General features: G+C 40.7%; 1 protein-coding gene across 1 annotated transcript in view; it reads right to left on the reverse strand.

Moving 5' to 3' along the window:
• Ola1 (Obg like ATPase 1) overlaps positions 1–18,124 on the reverse strand; it is a 134,452-nt gene that overhangs the window by 99,548 nt on the left and 16,780 nt on the right. Inside the window, exons 3-4 of the mRNA XM_028885712.2 lie at positions 17,807–17,950; positions 14,483–14,610 (exon numbers count right to left, since the gene is read on the reverse strand). Of these exons, the coding sequence (XP_028741545.1) occupies positions 14,483–14,610; positions 17,807–17,950 (272 nt within the window). The remainder of the gene's footprint in view (positions 1–14,482; positions 14,611–17,806; positions 17,951–18,124) is intronic.

An 18,124-nucleotide genomic window follows, 5' to 3' on the forward strand; every position in this document is an offset into this window, starting at 1 on the left:
GGACTCACAAATCAAAGGTTGAAGTGGAATTCTGCTGCTCAGAGAGACTGAATAGCAAGCTAACCTTCTCCCTTTGCTTAGTTCCCCCTTAAGAACTCTAGCTACACATGGTTCTTCCCTATGACTTCCTGTCAGCTACTTGCTGACTCAGCCTCCTGCTCGCAGGTTATTTTTATTTAATCAAACAAATGTAACAAACACATCTTTGCATTGTTAACAAAAGCAGTAGGAAAAATGCAACACACTTTAAAATAACATTCCACACAATTACATTTGTTCAGCAACAATGATCCATTTTAGAATTGTAATACATAGTGGGGAAAAAAGTGTTTTCAAACTCCTAGCATATCAAGTTTTGAGATTCAGGGACAAGAAATCAGTATTCCCAGAAATTTAAAAGTTTATTTTAAAGATTATTTTTAACATACTTCTAACAATCTTGATATTACTATCTAAATAACTAAAGTTATTTTTTAAATAATAAAATATATTACTTGGTAATATTTACAAAGAACTGCAGCCTAGAGAATATTGAAATAATGAAAACTAAAATTTAAAATTCAGATCTCAGCTAGGTAGTGATAGTGGTGGTGGTGGTGGCAGTGGCAGCTGTTCATGCCTTAAGTCCTGGCACTCGGGAGGCAGAGGCAGGCAGATCTGAGTTCAAGGCTAGCCTGCGCTGCTACAGAGGAGTTCCAAGGCAGCCAGGACTACACAGAGAAACCCTATCTTGAAAAACCAAAAAACAAAATTCAGCTCTCCCAGTAAGACAACATCCATGTGAACACTGCCAATTAAATGGCTTGTTGAACACTGAAAACTAAGGGTGATTTTTGAGACAAAATGCATACTACTGAGTTCATACACATACAAGTAACACAACTTCCTCTGTCTCCCTCACCCCACTCCATCTCTGTTCAGAAGGCACCCAGCTATGGTCTACATTTCTCTTGTTACAATCGCTGTATTTTGTAAGACATTAACACCTATGTGTCTGTAATGTAAAACTCTGACCACAAACAACCAGAAGACATGAAACAGTTAACGCTGACATACTTATTGCCATTTCCTGTATTTCTATTCCCAAAAATGATCATTGCTGTAACTCTACTATTTAGATATCACCAGCACAAAGTTTCCAGTTCCATGCATAAAAAAATTTAATATGCTGTCTTCATACAGTGAGTACTCCAAAATAGAAAACTATCCTTGTAGCAACTGAAGTCTCAGGGACAGATGCACTGATTAGAGATTTCACAGCATAACTCAGGCTGTCTCCAGGGCCTTCGGAGCAGATGTGGCTGGCATCTTATGACTCATTTAGCCATTTACTCTGCATTAATGTCCACTCCACTAGACCACTCACAGAAAAGTAACCAAGGAGCCAAAAAGACTCCTACATTTTGTTCATGTAAACAATAAAGCTCCCATTTGAATTTAGATTGTTTTTAAAAAGAACAAAAAGTCGTGCTTGCAAGCTCGTTTTTGCTTTTTAATCTTTGAAGGCATATCGTTTCTATACGGGGAACAAGGCTGCAGCTCAGCAGGTCTGTTTACTACATCACAGAAACACGACACCAGATATGCCAGCTAATGCCCTTATTCTGAATTGACCTTCCACATCTTACAAGAAAAGCTAAACACCGATATTCTTAAAGCTTTTTACAAAGTACAAGTAAACTTACCTTCATCAAGCAATTTTCTTCAATTATTTCTAAAACCTGTTCATTGAAATAATTATCTGAAGAAAATATACTTGTAAATGTAAATAATGTTAATATACTAAGCTTGTTGACAATTTAAATAAATTATTTAACAACAGATCAAAGGGGAAATTCAAGGGGAAAAAAAAAACATTGGTAAAGTTTCTACCTATCTAGACTGCAGCGTGGAGTTAATGTTCGTGCAAGTACAAAAGAAGTTAGCTAACAGTCTAAATATTTATTCCAATATCAATCTTAAACTTTAATTGAATAGTTATACTTTGTTCTTCCCAACAGGGGAAAATGAATAAAAATAACTGTAGCACTTTTTAGCAGGAGTTTGAAAATTAGAACAATACCATTAGTGATACTGAATGTTTTTTAAAAGCAATAACTCATCAGAAATAAAACTGTGCAATTGAAGGACATTTCACATATGTGGAGTTTATAATCTATTACTAATCTATAATTAAGATCAACTTATATTAGAAAATTATAAATATATAATATATAAATATAACCATGTTTTTACTTGCTACCAAAATCAGGGAATTTTTTAATGAAACTGCCATGTTAAATAACAGTCAATAGTTGCATACATTTAGTCAATAAATTTGGTTCAAGGCAAAAAAAAACACTCTACATCTCCATTTAGTGGCTGCAATTTAGATTATTCTAGCATGTAATACTTTAATTGTACAAAACAAAGCTGATGTCACAAATACAAAAGAACTTTTTGCAAAACAAGCACAAGTCATTTCTATGCTTCCACTGATGGCTGACAAGTGACGAGCACTTTGTTCAAATGTGTACGCTATGCACACAAAACAACAGGTGGTTATACAAATCAAACAGAAGGAGAAGGGAAGCCCCCTGCTCTACCAGAGCCCACACCAGCACCCAGATCCCCAACCCACACCTCAGGCAGAAGCCCCCTGCTCCATCAACGGCCACGCCAGGACCCAGATCCCCAAATTGGAGCCTGGCATAATCATCATCGGAGAGGCTTCCTACAACTGACGGAAGCAGATGCACAGACCCACAACCAAACAGTAGGTGGAGCTCCAGGAATCCTACAGAAGAAGGGGAGGAAGAACTGGAGGAGGCAGAGGGATGAAGGTTACCACAAGAAAACAGCCCACAGGGCTCACAGGGGCTCACAGAGACTCCACCGACAATCAGGGAGCCGGTCTGGGTCTGACCTAGGCCCTCTACATACATATGTTATGATTGTGTAGCTTGGTGTTCCTGTGGGACTCCTAAGAGTGGGAGCGGGGGCTGCCTCTGACTCTTTTGCCTGCTCCTGGGACCCTCTTCCTCCTACTGGGTTGCCTTGTCCAGCCTTAATATGAGGGGGATGTGCCTAGTTTTATTATAATTTGACATGCCATGTTTGGTTGATATCCCTGGGGGACCTGCCCTTTTCTGAAAGGGAAGGAGAAGTTGATCTAGGGGAGAGGGGACATGGGGGAGGGACTGGGAGGACAGGAAGGAGAGGAAACTGCAGTCGGATGCAATATATGAGAAGAATAAATTAAACTAAGTTTTCACAATAAAGTTTGAAGAAATGAGATTTTTTTTCACTTTACAATATATATATAATATGTATATATAAAATCTACAGAGAACCTTTTAACACTTTATAATCAATACTTTTTTTTTGCTTGCTCTGTAGACCAGGCTGGCTTCAAACTCAAAACTCAGAGATCCACATGCCTCTGTTTCCCAAGTACTGGGATTAAAGGTATGTACCACCACCACCACCACCCGGTTATAATCAACACTTTTATAATGTGATTTGATAGAATATCTGCTGTAATCTTGATACAATGAAACATTTCATAAACAGAAAAATACAGTATACTCAATCTAAAAAAGGGAAAGCTTAATCAGACAAACTAGGGTTAATACTGAGATAGAGCTGTTTTTATGAGATAAAGTATTCACATATTGCCAGTACATCAATATGTTGCCAGATATTTTATAATAATTCAAGCTACATATTTAATTTTTTATGGCTTTTAGAGACAGAATTTCTCTGTGAAGCTTTGGAGCCTATCCTGGAACTCACTCTGTAGAGTCCAGCATCACTAACACTACACATAGATTAGCAAATGAGGACAGAGTTTTGGTTTTGAAACAGTGTCTTATGTAGCTCAGGTTGGCCATGAATTTACTACATTGTTGAAGTTGGTTTCAAACTTCTGATCCTTTACCTGAGTGCTTGAATTAGGTTATAATTCTATATGGCCACTACTCCTATCTTGTACGACCTATTTTTAAAAAAATTTAGGTCTGGCATGGTGGCGCACACCTTTAATCCCAGCACTCGGTATTCCAGGCTGGCCTCGAACCCAGAGATCAGCGTGGTTCTGCCTCCCGAGTGCTGGGATTAAAGGTGATGCTGGACAAAACCTTCCCAGGAAAGCAAATCAAGGGACGGGCAAGATGGCTCAGTAGGTAACATACTTGCCTGAGGACCTGAGTTCAGATTCTTAGGAACCAAAGAAATTCTAAGATGGTGGGTGACCCAGCTATATCTCAGTGATCTACAGGCAGACAGGGTTCCCAGAGCAAGACTAGAAGACTAGACTACCTGAACAAGGAAGCTGTGGGTTCAAGTAAGATACCCTGCCTCACCATGTAAAACAAAGACTGATCAAAGAAGACATCACATCCAACATCAACCTCCAGCCCCAACACATATGTGGGGCTGTAAGAATGCCCACCTGTGGCCAGGCGGTGGTAGCGCACGCCTTTAATCCCAGCACTTAGGAGGCAGAGCCAGGCGGATCTCTGTGAGTTCGAGGCCAGCCTGGTCTACAAAGCAAGTTCCAGGACAGGCACCAAAACTACACAGAGAAACCCTGTTTCCGGGGGACGGGGGGGGGGGGGGGGGGATGGGGATGGGATGGGGATGGGATTGCCCACCTGCACAGAGCCATGGACTCAAACACACAGGAGCACACATACACATGCGTGTACAGTACACACAGACAAACAAAAGAGAGAACAATCGCAAGCCCTGTCCAGCTTGAAGATCCACCAGGGAAGCTGCCCAAGGTCAAGAAAGTGCAAGGGAAGGAAGTGCTGTTCAGCGCATGCACAGACCAGGAGGACCAGAAGAGGGCACAGTGGAGGGTGTGGTGCCCAGGCAACCATCGAGAAAGGATCTGAGGGATGGAGAGATGGCTCATCGGTTAAGAGCACTGACTGCTCTTCCAGAGGTCCTGAGTTCAATTCCCAGCAACCACATGGTGGCTCACAACCATCTGTAATGAGATCTGGCACCCTCTTCTGGTGTGCAGGCATACATGCAGACAGAACACTGTATACATAATAAATAAATAAATCTTTAAAAAAAAAAAAAAAAGAAAGAAAGAAAGAAAGGATCTGAAACCTCCCCTCCCCCATACACCAGAATGACCTCTCCCATACACAGCACCTGGAGCCAGCTAAAAGAGAGGAATCTAAGAACTTCATCTTTCAACTCAGCGCAGGTATGCCAGCAATCACTCCCTAAGCATCTAGTTCTTGTTTCCTATTGTTTAACCTGCACTCTTACGTCTATCTCATGATGGCTTTGCTCCTGCTTGTATGATGCTCATTAGGCTTTAGGACCGCTGTTTATGTTTCCACACCTAGTTTACTATAAGGCGATCTTCAGCTGCCTCTCATTCCTGTCTTCCTTTCTCTCATCTTTATTCACTTCCTGTTTTTACTTCTTAATTATGACATCACATTGCTGTGGGATGGTCTGTATGTCAAATTACTCTGATTGGTCAATAAATAAAACACTGATTGGCCAGTGGCTAGGCAGTAAGTATAGGCTCGGGACTAACAGAGAGGAGAAAAGAAAAACAGGAAGGCAGAAGGAGTCACTGTCAGTCGCCGCCATGACAAGCAGCATGTGGAGATGCCGGTAAGCCACGAGCCTCGTGGCAAGGTATAGATTTATGGAAATGGATTAATTTAAGCTATAAGAACAGTTAGCAAGAAGCCTGCCACAGCCATACAGTTTGTATGCAATATAAGTCTCTGTGTTTACTTGGTTGGGTCTGAGCGGCTGTGAGACTGGCGGGTGACAGAGATTTGTCCTGACTGTGGGCAAGGCAGGAAAACTCTAGCTACATCACATACCTTTAGCAATCTCTAAAATCATGTTCCCCAACAGCATCACAACACTTTACCCAACTCAAATATTTTTTCTTTTCAAAGTCAATCTACTACTTATTCCTTATTTTTATCTACCCTATTTCCCTCCCACTCCTCATCTTCCTAACTAAAATCTAATATGTTCCATAGCACCCTTGGCTATTGATCCTCCAACAGTTACTTAAGTCAAAGTCCCACTATAATCACTGGCTACTAGAGACACCTGCAGATTACAGACATCATCTGCAGATTACAGACACCTGCAGATTACAGACACTTGCAGATTACAGACACCTGCAGATTACAGACACCTGCAGAATGGCAATACCAAGCATTTGTGGCTGCTCTTGAAGTTAGTATCATCACTGCCGTAGGAGGACTACACTTGGCACAGAAAGGAGAGCTGAAGGTATCCATGGAAAGTTTGCAAAAGGACAGATTGTAAGGAAACTGGTTCCATTCCTTCAAGGAAGACTGCCAAGGACTGCACTGACTCTCCAAACCACGCTCAAATTTGATGCTTGAAGACCAAGCGATTCTCCTGGACCTCAGAAGTCACTCTCATATCCCTGATTAATTTCAACTCATTAATGATTCAAGAACTACAAAAGAACCCTACAGTTGGCTATTTTGGGCAGAGGACAGGAAATGAGGCCTCCAAGTTATGTCAGAAAAAATATTCAAGAAAAAGAAAGAATGCTCCAAACACCTAGTAGATGGAAGACCACCAAAGATATAAGGATATAGCCAAACAATGAAAGTGCAAATAGCTAGTAGACTAACTCCACAGTTTCATTCAGCATTGCAATACAAAGCAGAGGGAACTGTTTCTGCTGTAGTGTTTCCCCCAGTAAACAGGGTTGGTTATTAGAATGCTTTGTAAATGTAGATGAGAACTACTGCACCATTATTTATCCCATTGAATTTGTACTAAAGAAACAAAGAAAACATATGGGATTTGGTCAAATTATTTGCTGAAGTCCAATACTAGATTAATTTAATAAATGCTGCTGAAAAAGATAATTACAGAACCCAAGGAGTGGGGGGGAACTCCATTATGTTAGAATACAATCAAAGACAACTTTATATTGGCAATTTGTGTCTAGGCAAAAATGTGTGACTCATTTAAAACCTCTAAATGACAAGCTTATGGGGGGAGAAGGTGGGCTCTTGAAAACAGAAATTTATGTTCCTGGTAATTAAAGGTGATTTACTAACATATAAACACCTAACTTAACCCAAGGGGGTGGGGCAATTGAATGAAGCCATGTTTACCTTCTCATTTAGCAGTTCAATAAAGCAGCAGTGCCTTGAGGGCTCTAACTCCAAATCAGCTAAAAAGGCAACTCAACTCACAGGCCCACCTTCAGCCCTCTCTAGCCAAGCGGCCACAACAAAACCAAAGCAGCTCTCTGGAGCCGTGTGGTTGAAGCTCTAACTAAACAACAGTGACAGATGAAATCCAACAGAGGGGCTGCGAAAATAAAATAGGAAGAAGACACATCTGCCATTAATAATACAGGAGAGAGGACAGGGCCTTTAGCTTTTCTTGCCGACCATTCTAACCATCTGCACAGAAACCATCCTTCCATGAACTGATCTTAGATGTGTCTGTAAGACCTGGGCTGACTAGTGTAAGAGGGCAACAGGCCAAGGGAGAAGAGTACTGAGCCAATGCTCACTTACAGTCCTACTTGGAAAGGAAGGAGGGAAGTGTTTCAGTAGGGTTAAGACTGCATATTCAGAAACAAACAAAAAATGGCATCAAAATACAAGGTACAGGCGGGCGTGGTGACACACGCTTTTAATCTCAGCGCTTGAGAAGTAGAGGCAGGTGGATCTCTGTGAGTTCAAGGCCAGCCTGGTCTACATAGCAAGTTCCAGGACAGCCAGGACTACATAATAGAAAGATTCTGTCTAAAATAAATAAATGAATAAAATAAAATCCATGGTACAACTAGCAGTTATTCTAAAATCTAAAATGCTATATTTACTAAATTATACTTACTTTATGAAATAAGCACTGGAAATAAAATTAAAAAGATAGTAAATTACTGGCTAAAAAGAGGTCTTGAGCTTAGTATTATAATTATTCTGAGAGAGTAAAAGTAATGAATTTCTATGCCCCAAAACTGTCATACATTACATTTGCAAAGGACATCCAGCATCATACTGTTAGCTCCAGGCCTCTGGGATACGGGTAGCCCTGAGGAGAGTGGGGAGCGCTTACTGCTGAGAGGGTATGCAAAAGCAATCAACCACCATCTATGAGCTCACTGGCCTCCTAGCCACACAGAAGTCGACAAAGTTACACGTTAACAGCTGATCAAAACAATTGTCTGAGGCATAAATATTAAATTGGAAAGAGTCTACTGGATATAATACCTACATTTCTTTCCCTACCCACCATCTTCCTTTTCCCACAAGAAAAACATGAATTTTCTTTGCTGGTTTTCAAACCTGTAAAATGTCTACCTCTCAAATTAGCTACAACACACTACAAAGCAAATGCCTTTGCTTTCATGGTTTTCAATCTCCATCTCAAAACAGTCTTTTCAGGACTTTGGAAAATGAGTAATGTTTCAGGACACTGATAAATAAGCGATTATTTATCAAAATCTGTGGCAAAATCAGGGACCATCTTATCAACTTTCCACTCAAGTCTGAGTTATGGAGCCTCTCTCTCCCTCCCCTCGCCCATCTTGAGGCCTCCACGCTGGACTGCTGAAGTGCTAACTGTTCATCCCGCTTCCCGTCTCCTCCCATCGAGCATCTTTACATTCCTTTACATGCCCACGAGGCTATGTACTTTCCTGAAAAAAAACTGCAATGTATCTATTACTTTAAAATGTAAGTGCATTCTTTAATCTTGATATTCACACAACTTAATCCAGTTTATTTCTGTAACTTCTCATTTTGATATTCCACATCATCAATTTGATGTGGCATTGACTGACTTGACACTTTCTCTTTTTCCTTTTTTGGTGTGTGTGTTTGTGCGCGCACATGTATAGATGGATCCACTCATCCGTTTCATGACATGTGGAGATCAGAAGGCGGTGTCCTGTGCTGCTTCCCTCATCCTCGACTTCTTACAGATGTGTGTGTGTGTGTGTGTGTGTGTGTGTATGTGTGTGTGTGTAGGTAGCTTGGTGTAGGTGTGTGCAGGTGTGTATGCAGGGTCACATGTCTGCACATGTGAAGGACAGAGGTTACACTGGTGGTTATCCTCAATCACTCTTTACTTCTTACTTTTTGAGCAAGAGTCTCTCAGGGAACCTCAAGCTCACTGACTCCTCTAGATCAATCAGAAAGCCAATGAGCTTCAGAGACGTGGTACAAGACATTGAAAAAGGAAATCAAAGATGGAAAAATGTCTCATGTTCTTCGATTAACAGAATTAATATTGCAAAAAAAAAAAGGCTATACTACCAAAATTAATCTACCTATCAAAACTCTGATGTCATTTTTCATAGATTTAGAAAAAAACAATTCAGGAATTCATAAATGACTGTGAATAGCCAAAGATAAGAACACCGCTAAAGACATGTTAATACCTGGTCTCCATACTACAGAGCTACAGTAATAAAGAGAGCCTGATACTGGTATAAAAATAGATGGGTAGGCCAATAGAACAGAATGGAGGCCCCGGAAATAAAACAACAAGAAAGCTATGCCTGCTTAACTTTGACAAAGAAGACAAAAACAGACACTGGATAAAGACAGCCTTTTCAACCGTGCCAGCAAAGCTTGATTCCTACCTGTAGAAGGATGGAGTTATTAGGTTCATGTCTTTCACCTTGTACAACAATCAATTCAAAATGAATCAAAAACCTTCATTTAAAACCTGAAATGCTGAAACTTCTCAGAGAAAGGCATAGGGAATTCTCTTCAAGATGCTGGGGTAGGCAAGAATTTCCCGAACAGGACATGTAACACAGGAGCCAGGCCCAACCATCAACGGCTGGGACTACATTAAAATAAAGATTCTGCACGTGGGGAGCTGGAGAGACGGCTCAGAGGTTAAGAACCTATACTGGATGAAGAGACTCTAGAGCAGAGATCAGCACACCAAAAGTTGGTGGGTTATGACCTAGAGCCAGCATGATTTGAGATCCTTAAGTGAAGTCAGATTCAGAGACAGAAGAACGGTGGTTGTCAGGAGCTGTTGGGAGGAGGGAGGAAGGAGCACTGTGGAGTATATTTAACAGGTTCACAGTTTCAGTCTGAGAAGATTGAGAAGTCTCTTAAAGGGGCTGGAGAGATGGTTCATTGGCTAAGAGCACTTACTGCTCTGGCAGAGGATGAGGTTGATTCCCAGCACCCACATGGAGGCTCAAAAGCTTCTGCACTCCAGTTCTGGGGGTCTGTCACCCTCTTCTGATCTCTGTGGCCAGCACATGGTGCACATACATATACGCAGGCCAAACACCTATACACATTAAACAACCAAATCTTTGGGGCTGAAGAGATGCTTAGCAATTAAAAGCAGTTGTTGATCTTTCAGAGAACACAGGTTTGAGTCCCTGCACAGACATGGCAGCTTATAACCATGTACAATGAGTTCCAGGGGATCCAATGCCCTCTTCTGACCTCCATGGGAACCAGGCATGCACAAAGTGCACAGACACACAATATGAGCAAAATATGCATTTTTTAAAAAATCTAAAAGACTTTCTAAAGTCTCTAAAAATGAATGGTGATACTGGCTGTTCAACAATGGGAATGCACTTAATATACTGAACTTTACAGATAACAATGATTAAAACAGCAAATGTTATGCATATTAGCACAATCTTTAGTATTTAAAAACAGAAAATACACTGACATTTAAAATCTACATTCACACATGGACATAGTGACATATGCCTTTAATCCCAGCATTCAAGAGACAGAGGTAGGCAGATAACTGTGAGTTCAACGTCAGCATGGTCTACATAGAAAGTTCCAGGCAAGTCAGAGCCCATAGTAAGACTATATCTCAAAAAATATATAAAATAAAACAAAACCTATATTCACAAAAAAGCAGCATTATAAGTAACAGCTTATATGTGCTAACATAAGATATTTCATATTTCAACTACAAAATAGTTATGTAGGTAGTACAGCATTGCCGTTCTCATTTTACAAGGAAAACTATGGTTCAGAAATGCAGATTATTTTTTCACGGTTTTATAACTAGGTTTTATAACTATCAGTGGGAGTCAGTAGTCACACTCAGTTTGATTCTAAAACACACACTTAGGCTGAGGGTATCGGGTTACGGCTCAGTGGTAGTACTAGCACACAGAGGCCTAGGATTTGTTCCCCATAATCACACAAACACTCATGCACACACATATGCACACACACATTTACACTCATGCACGCTACATACACTCACAAACACCACACTATATTCATTTTAACTATTTTATCCTCAAATTAAAAAAAAAATTACACCAGGAGTTGGTGGCACACACCTTTAATTCCAGTTCTTGGAGGCAGAGGCAGGCGGATTTGTGTGAATTTAAAGCCAGCCTGGTCTACAGAGTGAGTTCTAGGACATCCAGGACCACACAGAGAAACCCTGTCTGGAAAGACAAAACAAAACAAAAATGTTGTGTTAAATTAACTTGATCCTATTTTTCCTTTCTTTTCATGGTATCATTTAAATGAGTTTTCTTGGTGCTGAGCAGGCCTCAGTGAGCCCCTGAGCAGTCACATCTATGAGCCACTTCAAAAACTACTCTGAATATCATTTGTAGTGTTGATTCAATGTGAATGAAGGCTTTGGCCTTCATTTTTTATTTTAAAAAGCTGTCTCAGTTGATGCAAATAACTAACCTGAAGAAGTATTTTGAATAATTAGCTTCAAAAGACTTAAAAATAAACGAACTAGGCCGGGCAGTGGTGGCGCACGCCTTTAATCCCAGCACTCGGGAGGCAGAGGCAGGCGGATCTCTGTGAGTTCGAGGCCAGCCTGGGCTACCAAGTGAGTTCCAGGAAAGGCGCAAAGCTACACAGAGAAACCCTGTCTCGAAAAACAAAACAAAAAAAAATAAAATAAAATAAATGAACTGGTACAAACAGATGTTTCCAACAATAAAATCTTCCACAAAAGTAATACATACTAAGCATAAGAGATACTTAATTTTCAAAAGCAGTCTAATCTACCAAATAAGTCTTTGGAATATGAATTTCTAGTGTTTTTGATAAACACCAGAAACTTTCCTTTGAGGTAGGACACCGCGGGGGAGAAAATAGTTTTCATACCTGGTAAGCAAACTCTCTACAACCAGGCCATAGTCCTATCCCTAATAAGAGGTTTTGTTTTAAGATTTACTTCATTTTTAATTATGTGTACATGTGTGTACCTGTGTGTGTGTGGGAGGGGCGGGGGGTTACATGTACAAGGGGCCACTGGAGGCCAGAGGTGTCAGATCACCTAGAACTCGAGTTGCAGGTGGTTGTAAGCAACCGGACATAGAATCTGGGAACTAAATCAGAGTCCTCTGGAGATCGGTCACACTCTTAACTGCTGAGCGTCTCTCCAGACCCCATAAAATTCTTTTACTGACTGTCTAACTGACAGAATCATCAAATCTCATGTGGTGTTGTGGATTGTGGATTTTAAGGGTTTTTTTTTTTTTTTTTTTTGGTTTTTTTTTTTTTTTTTTTTTTTTTTTTTAGTTTTTCGATACAGGGTTTCTCTGTGTAGTTTTGGTGCCTGTCCTAGTCTCGATCTGTAGACCAGGCTGGCCTCGAACTCAGAGATCTGCCTGCTTCTGCTTCCCAAGTGCTGGGATTAAAAGTGTGCACCACCTCCACCTGGCTTAAATTTTTTTTTTAATGCGTGCGTGTGTCTATGTATGTATGCCACATGTGTGAAGGTGCCTCTGAAGGCCAAAGGGAGGCTCCAGATCCCCTGGAGCTGGATAACAGGAAGTCCTTAGCCACCTGACAAGAGGGCTGTGATCCAAACTCAGGTCCTCTGGAAGAAGAAAGGCGCTCTTAACCTCCGAGCCATCTCCCCAGCATAAACAGCATGCATTTTACTCAGTAACACAAGTGACATGAAACAAAACAGTATACCTAGACAGGACTTAAAGACACACAAAACACTGTAGTTTAGCCCAAATCTCCCAGGTGTTTGCTCCATGGAGCTGGCATAGGCACTGAATGGAAAATGGAGTACCGAGGGTTATTCAGGTTTGTAGGAAACTGTCTTCAACATCTCAACTTCAGAGAGTATCCCTCGCAAGAACCTGTGCCACTATTCAAGTGAAATGTTATGTATATCCTAACAATTTGGACAATGTATTTTTCAGTCCTCCAAGATCAGTCATCTGTTGGGGGATATTTGATCACACTGTGAATCCTGATTTTGCATTTGAGTTATTTAAATAAAATTAACCCTGGGCCAGGAGGCTGCATTAGCAACAAGTTAACAGAAAGTTATCATAGGGCATCAGAGGGCATCTGGGAGAGATAGAGAGACACAGGAAGTAGTAGGGTGGGTTTGGGAGTGGCACAGATTTTTCTGGTTTGGCAAAGCAGAAGCATGGGTCTATGGGAGACACCAGCAAGGAGAGAAGGTTAGCTAGTTGTTATTCAGCCTCTCTTAGCTAGCAGGTTTTCACCCCAGCCTTTGAATCTCGAGTCTTTTTCATAAATAGAACGACAGAGATTTAGTTCAAGTTACCTTTAACGGCAGCAACATGAGCCTGTGACTGTGGGAACAGAATTCCTACCAGGATGTGGCCTGAGCGGCCAGGCTGCTGCTAGAGAAGCAGGCCAGTAAGTGTGGAGTTGCAATTACTAGCTAAAATAGCAGTAGATTAAGGCGCAGTCACTGTGCCAGGGTTAAAACAGTCATCAGCCTGTGCCTAAGTTTAATGACTTCCTAGCATCCATGTTCTTAGGTACACAATGACCATGGGGGCCTCCTATGTTTGGTGCTAATATTAGAATTAGGCAGATCAAATGATGATCCTCCAATCTTGGTCTTTCTCATGTCCTTTTGCTTACAAGGCTGAACCATCTCCCCATCCCTTTGGGTTCAAAAGAGCCCAAGGTTCTTACTGTTCTTTGCATTCTGGCTTTCCATAAGCACCAGCTGAGACGATCCAGACTTCCTTCTTACTCCCTGTATCTGTAACAGACGCCCTGGGTACCTTTCCCTCCTCTGAAACAGAAACCCCTTCTCCCAATTCTGCCTTCTCAGCTGAGGAAAAGCAGAAGTGCAGAGGAGTCCCACAGCATAAGGAGAGGCAAAGCCTTGTGCAGAACTCTCACCTAGCATGCATGCAGTTCTGGGCTCAACCCAGCACAACTCAAATAGATTAGAAAAAAAAAAAAGCCTTTATAATCACCAAATCAATTCACACAGAAACACACCTCAGGTCTCTAATCCAAAACAAGGGATAGCATTCAAATGGACTTTAATATCATGGAATACATTTGCTATGCCGTGATCTCATGGGGAAACGATAGGAACATTAAGGTTAGAAATCAATAGGCTAACTCATGACTCATCTTACAAAGCATACCACTTTCATCCATAAACCACTCATTTCTATTTGGGCAACATGGAGACACACACAAACATTAGTCTTCCTTAGTAAACAAACAACAGTACTTACGTGTTAGATGAAAAATCCCATCACAGGCACTAATATGAGATAAGAAGGCGTTCCCCAAGCCCTGTCCATTGTGAGCTCCCTTCACAAGGCCAGCAATATCCACTACATTTAGGAAAGCAGGAATCTTGCTGAAATACAAAAGATAATTATAAAGAACCTGCTTATCAACCAACTGAATTCTCCAAACATTTCACTTAAATTAACTACTTGCTTCTTGGAACAAAGTTTGGAAAGTACATAATAATAGATAAATTAATAGCTCTCAAAATAAACATTCTATATATTGTGACTTTTTCTGTCTTTTAGTTTTTATTACATTATTATTTCATACATGCGTGTATGCGTCTGTGCACATGTGCCACAGCTCACTTGTGGAGGTCAGAGGACAAACTGCAAAAGTCAGTCCTTTCCTTCTGCCATGTGGGTCCTAGGGATCAAACTCAGGTCATCAATCTTGATGGCAGCCTCCTGCACCTGCTGAGCCATCTCGATGGCCCTCTATTGTGTGTGCATGTGTGGATGAGTGTTCAGAGGTGAATGGAAGTGTGTGGGTGTGTGTGGGTATGCACTCACAGGTGTCTTCAAGAGCATGTAGTGGCCCAAAGTCAATATTGGGAGTCTTCCTTAATCACCATCTACTTTACTCATTGAGACACCATCTACATCTACTCTTCCTCAAACACCATCTGTTAACTCAAAACACCAAAACTGCTGAATTCATAGAATTCACAGACATGGCCAGCCTGGCTAGCAGCTTCCTCCAGACAGTCCACCTCCACCTTCAGTGCACCGCATGTGCCTGAGTGATGGAGATCGAACGCAGTCCTCACACAGGGGTGCAAGGCCTTTCCTCACTGAGCCATCTCCAGTTACCCTTCTGTGCACATGTGAAGATGAGCGTGCAGTGTGTGTGTGAGTGTGTTCACATGGGCATCGATCCCATAGCACCAGAGGTCAACCTCAAGCACTGTCCTCAGCTATCATCCACCTTGTTTTTTGAGACAAAGTTTCTCATCTATCTGGAGTTTGCCAACAAGGCTGGCTATCGACCAACAAAGCCCAGAAATCCACCTGTCTCTGCCACCCAACTGCTGGGATTACAAGTGCATCCTCATCATGCCCAGGTTTTGTTTCGTTTTAATGTAGGTTCTGGAGAATAAACTTGGGTGTTTGTGAGTGTATGGCAAGCATCTTATCCACTGAGCCATCTCCACAGCCCACATTAAGACTTCCTTACCTAGGAAAATGAGGGAGGAAACTATTGCCCTATCTCTGAATTAAAACTCCAATGAGTTATATTACTAAAAGTTCTGTTGGTACATGCACATACCAAGTACCACAATCAAGCAAGCAACTAGATACGCTTGGGATTCTGCAGAATCCAGGATTAGAAACAGAAACCTGGTATTTATCAGCACTTCAAAATAGTGAATAAAACTATTTTGTGAATGAATGTAATACTGAATGAAAAGTTAGAGAAAAGCTAAAAAGAAAACTAAATTTTCAGTAGTAGTAAACAAAAAGTAAACATACTTTCTATGTACATAGTAGTACTAGAAGCAGATAATAGAAATGATAGTTTCAATTTGTATTTAATCTAGAAAGTCATTTTTCATTAAGTATGTATTTTAATCTTTAACTAGACAAAATGAAACTTTATTAAGGAAAAAATAAGATAATACATTGTAGGACACAGAGACAGAAAGTAGATACATAGTGAGGAGTGACTGGTCACCTCACCCGTGATAAAACAGGTATAACCACACTGAGAAGTATATCCCTCAATGTGTATACAAAGCACAGTATATGGGTTTTCCCTAGAGTATTAATAACTTCCTGGACTTATTTCTGAATGTATATTATAGGCTACCAGCTCTCTCTAATCCTGCCCATCTAATCTAAAGCCTGCAGAGTTCCCAGTGGCTTTCTCCTTATCTGCATCTGTCCCTCTCCTCCAACACTGGTCCGGTGATGCTCCTGTGATGCCCGATATAGCCGCACCTTTGCCGAACCCCCTCCATAACCATTCTCTCAAATCCAGCAGGCCACTGTCTAATTTGCAGCCCTCCTGGCTGGGCCCTGGCTACTGCTGAGGCTGTGCTCCTGCCAACAGGCAGTCCTTGTAAAGGTCCAACTGCCACAGTACGGTCATGGGATGCTGCTGAAAATTTCAAATATATAGACATAATCAATCTTTTGATATTCAAATCTGTTGAAATTTTAGGTAGTAAGGGAATGAATTCCTCAGAAATTTCCTTGTTTTCCTTTACTAAAACCATCGATTAAAGGCTCTTATGGATATAAAGAGATTGAAAGGGAGCCTGTCTTCTGCAGTTTATAAGGTCAAAAATACAACCTGTATGAAAACGTGACAGCAGAACTAAGGTACAGCTAGAACCGGTGTGGTGGCCCACACCTGTAATCTCAGGACCCAGGAGGCAGAAACAGGCAGATCTCTGTAAATTTGAGGCCAATCTGGCCTATCTACATAGTGAGTTCCAGGACAGCCACAGCTGCACAGTGAGACTCTGTCTCAAAAACAAGACAAAAAACAAAACAAAACTGTATTATATATTATACCTTACATCCCACCAATCACAGATCCAAAATATTCACAAGAAAGAAACCATACCTACAATGAGCATGCAGATTTTTTCCTTGTCATTATTCCCTCAACAATAAAGTACATAACACTTAATTGTGTAAGTAATAGAGTTGATGTGAAATATATAGAGGTGGGGCAAAGGCTCTATGGAGGAAATGACTACAGCATTTTAGGTGAGCAACTTTTGATATCCCTAGGGCCTAAGAATCAATGCCCATGCATGGACACCAAGGGAAAACTACACAGTAAGAAACCGTCTTAGCCAGCTGTAGTGCTGAACGCCTGTAATCCCAGCACTGTAATCTCAGGCTGAGGCAAGAAGACTATGGTTCAAGGCCAGTCTGGGATACCTCATTAAATCTTGTGTTAATAAACAAACAAACAACCAAAAATCAGCTAAAAATTCCACTACCCAGAATCATCAATAAATTTGTGACCTTCACTACATACCTTTTCCTGTGCATAATACATGTATATCCTTATAATACATGATGAGATCATATAATATAAGCTAATTTCTCCTACTTCACAATCTCAGAAAAAATAACTCTATTAACATACAAAATCCTTCCTTCTTCCTTTTTCTATTCTACATTGCTTTTATAATCATGCAAAGTAATGCTACATTAATTTAGGAAGAAATTTGATTCTGAACATATCAAACATACATATTTACCCCATCTATGAGCAAATGAATCATGGCATAACGTATTTCTTACCTGGCTGGCTTGTGATACTGGCAAAGGAAGTCAAACCTCTCATCTGGCACAGGCACTCTACTCTCATTAGGGTCAATAGTGCAGAATGGGAAGTTCTCTGCAGAAGCTTGACTATTGGTTAATACATTGAAGAAGGTGGACTTCCTAAAGTAAGGAAAGACTTTCAGTCAATTCTTAAATTGCTAAGAAAAACACATCTGATGCTAATTTCAGAGCTCAAGATTTATAAGGACAAATCTGGGAAAGGAGAAGAAACAGTTTTACTAATGCAAAATATCAAATTTGATATATAGTTTATAATTTTATAATCAGGTTATA

The sequence above is a fragment of the Peromyscus leucopus genome, chromosome 4 (assembly GCF_004664715.2).
Source record: "Peromyscus leucopus breed LL Stock chromosome 4, UCI_PerLeu_2.1, whole genome shotgun sequence".
Lineage (NCBI taxonomy): Eukaryota > Metazoa > Chordata > Mammalia > Rodentia > Cricetidae > Peromyscus > Peromyscus leucopus.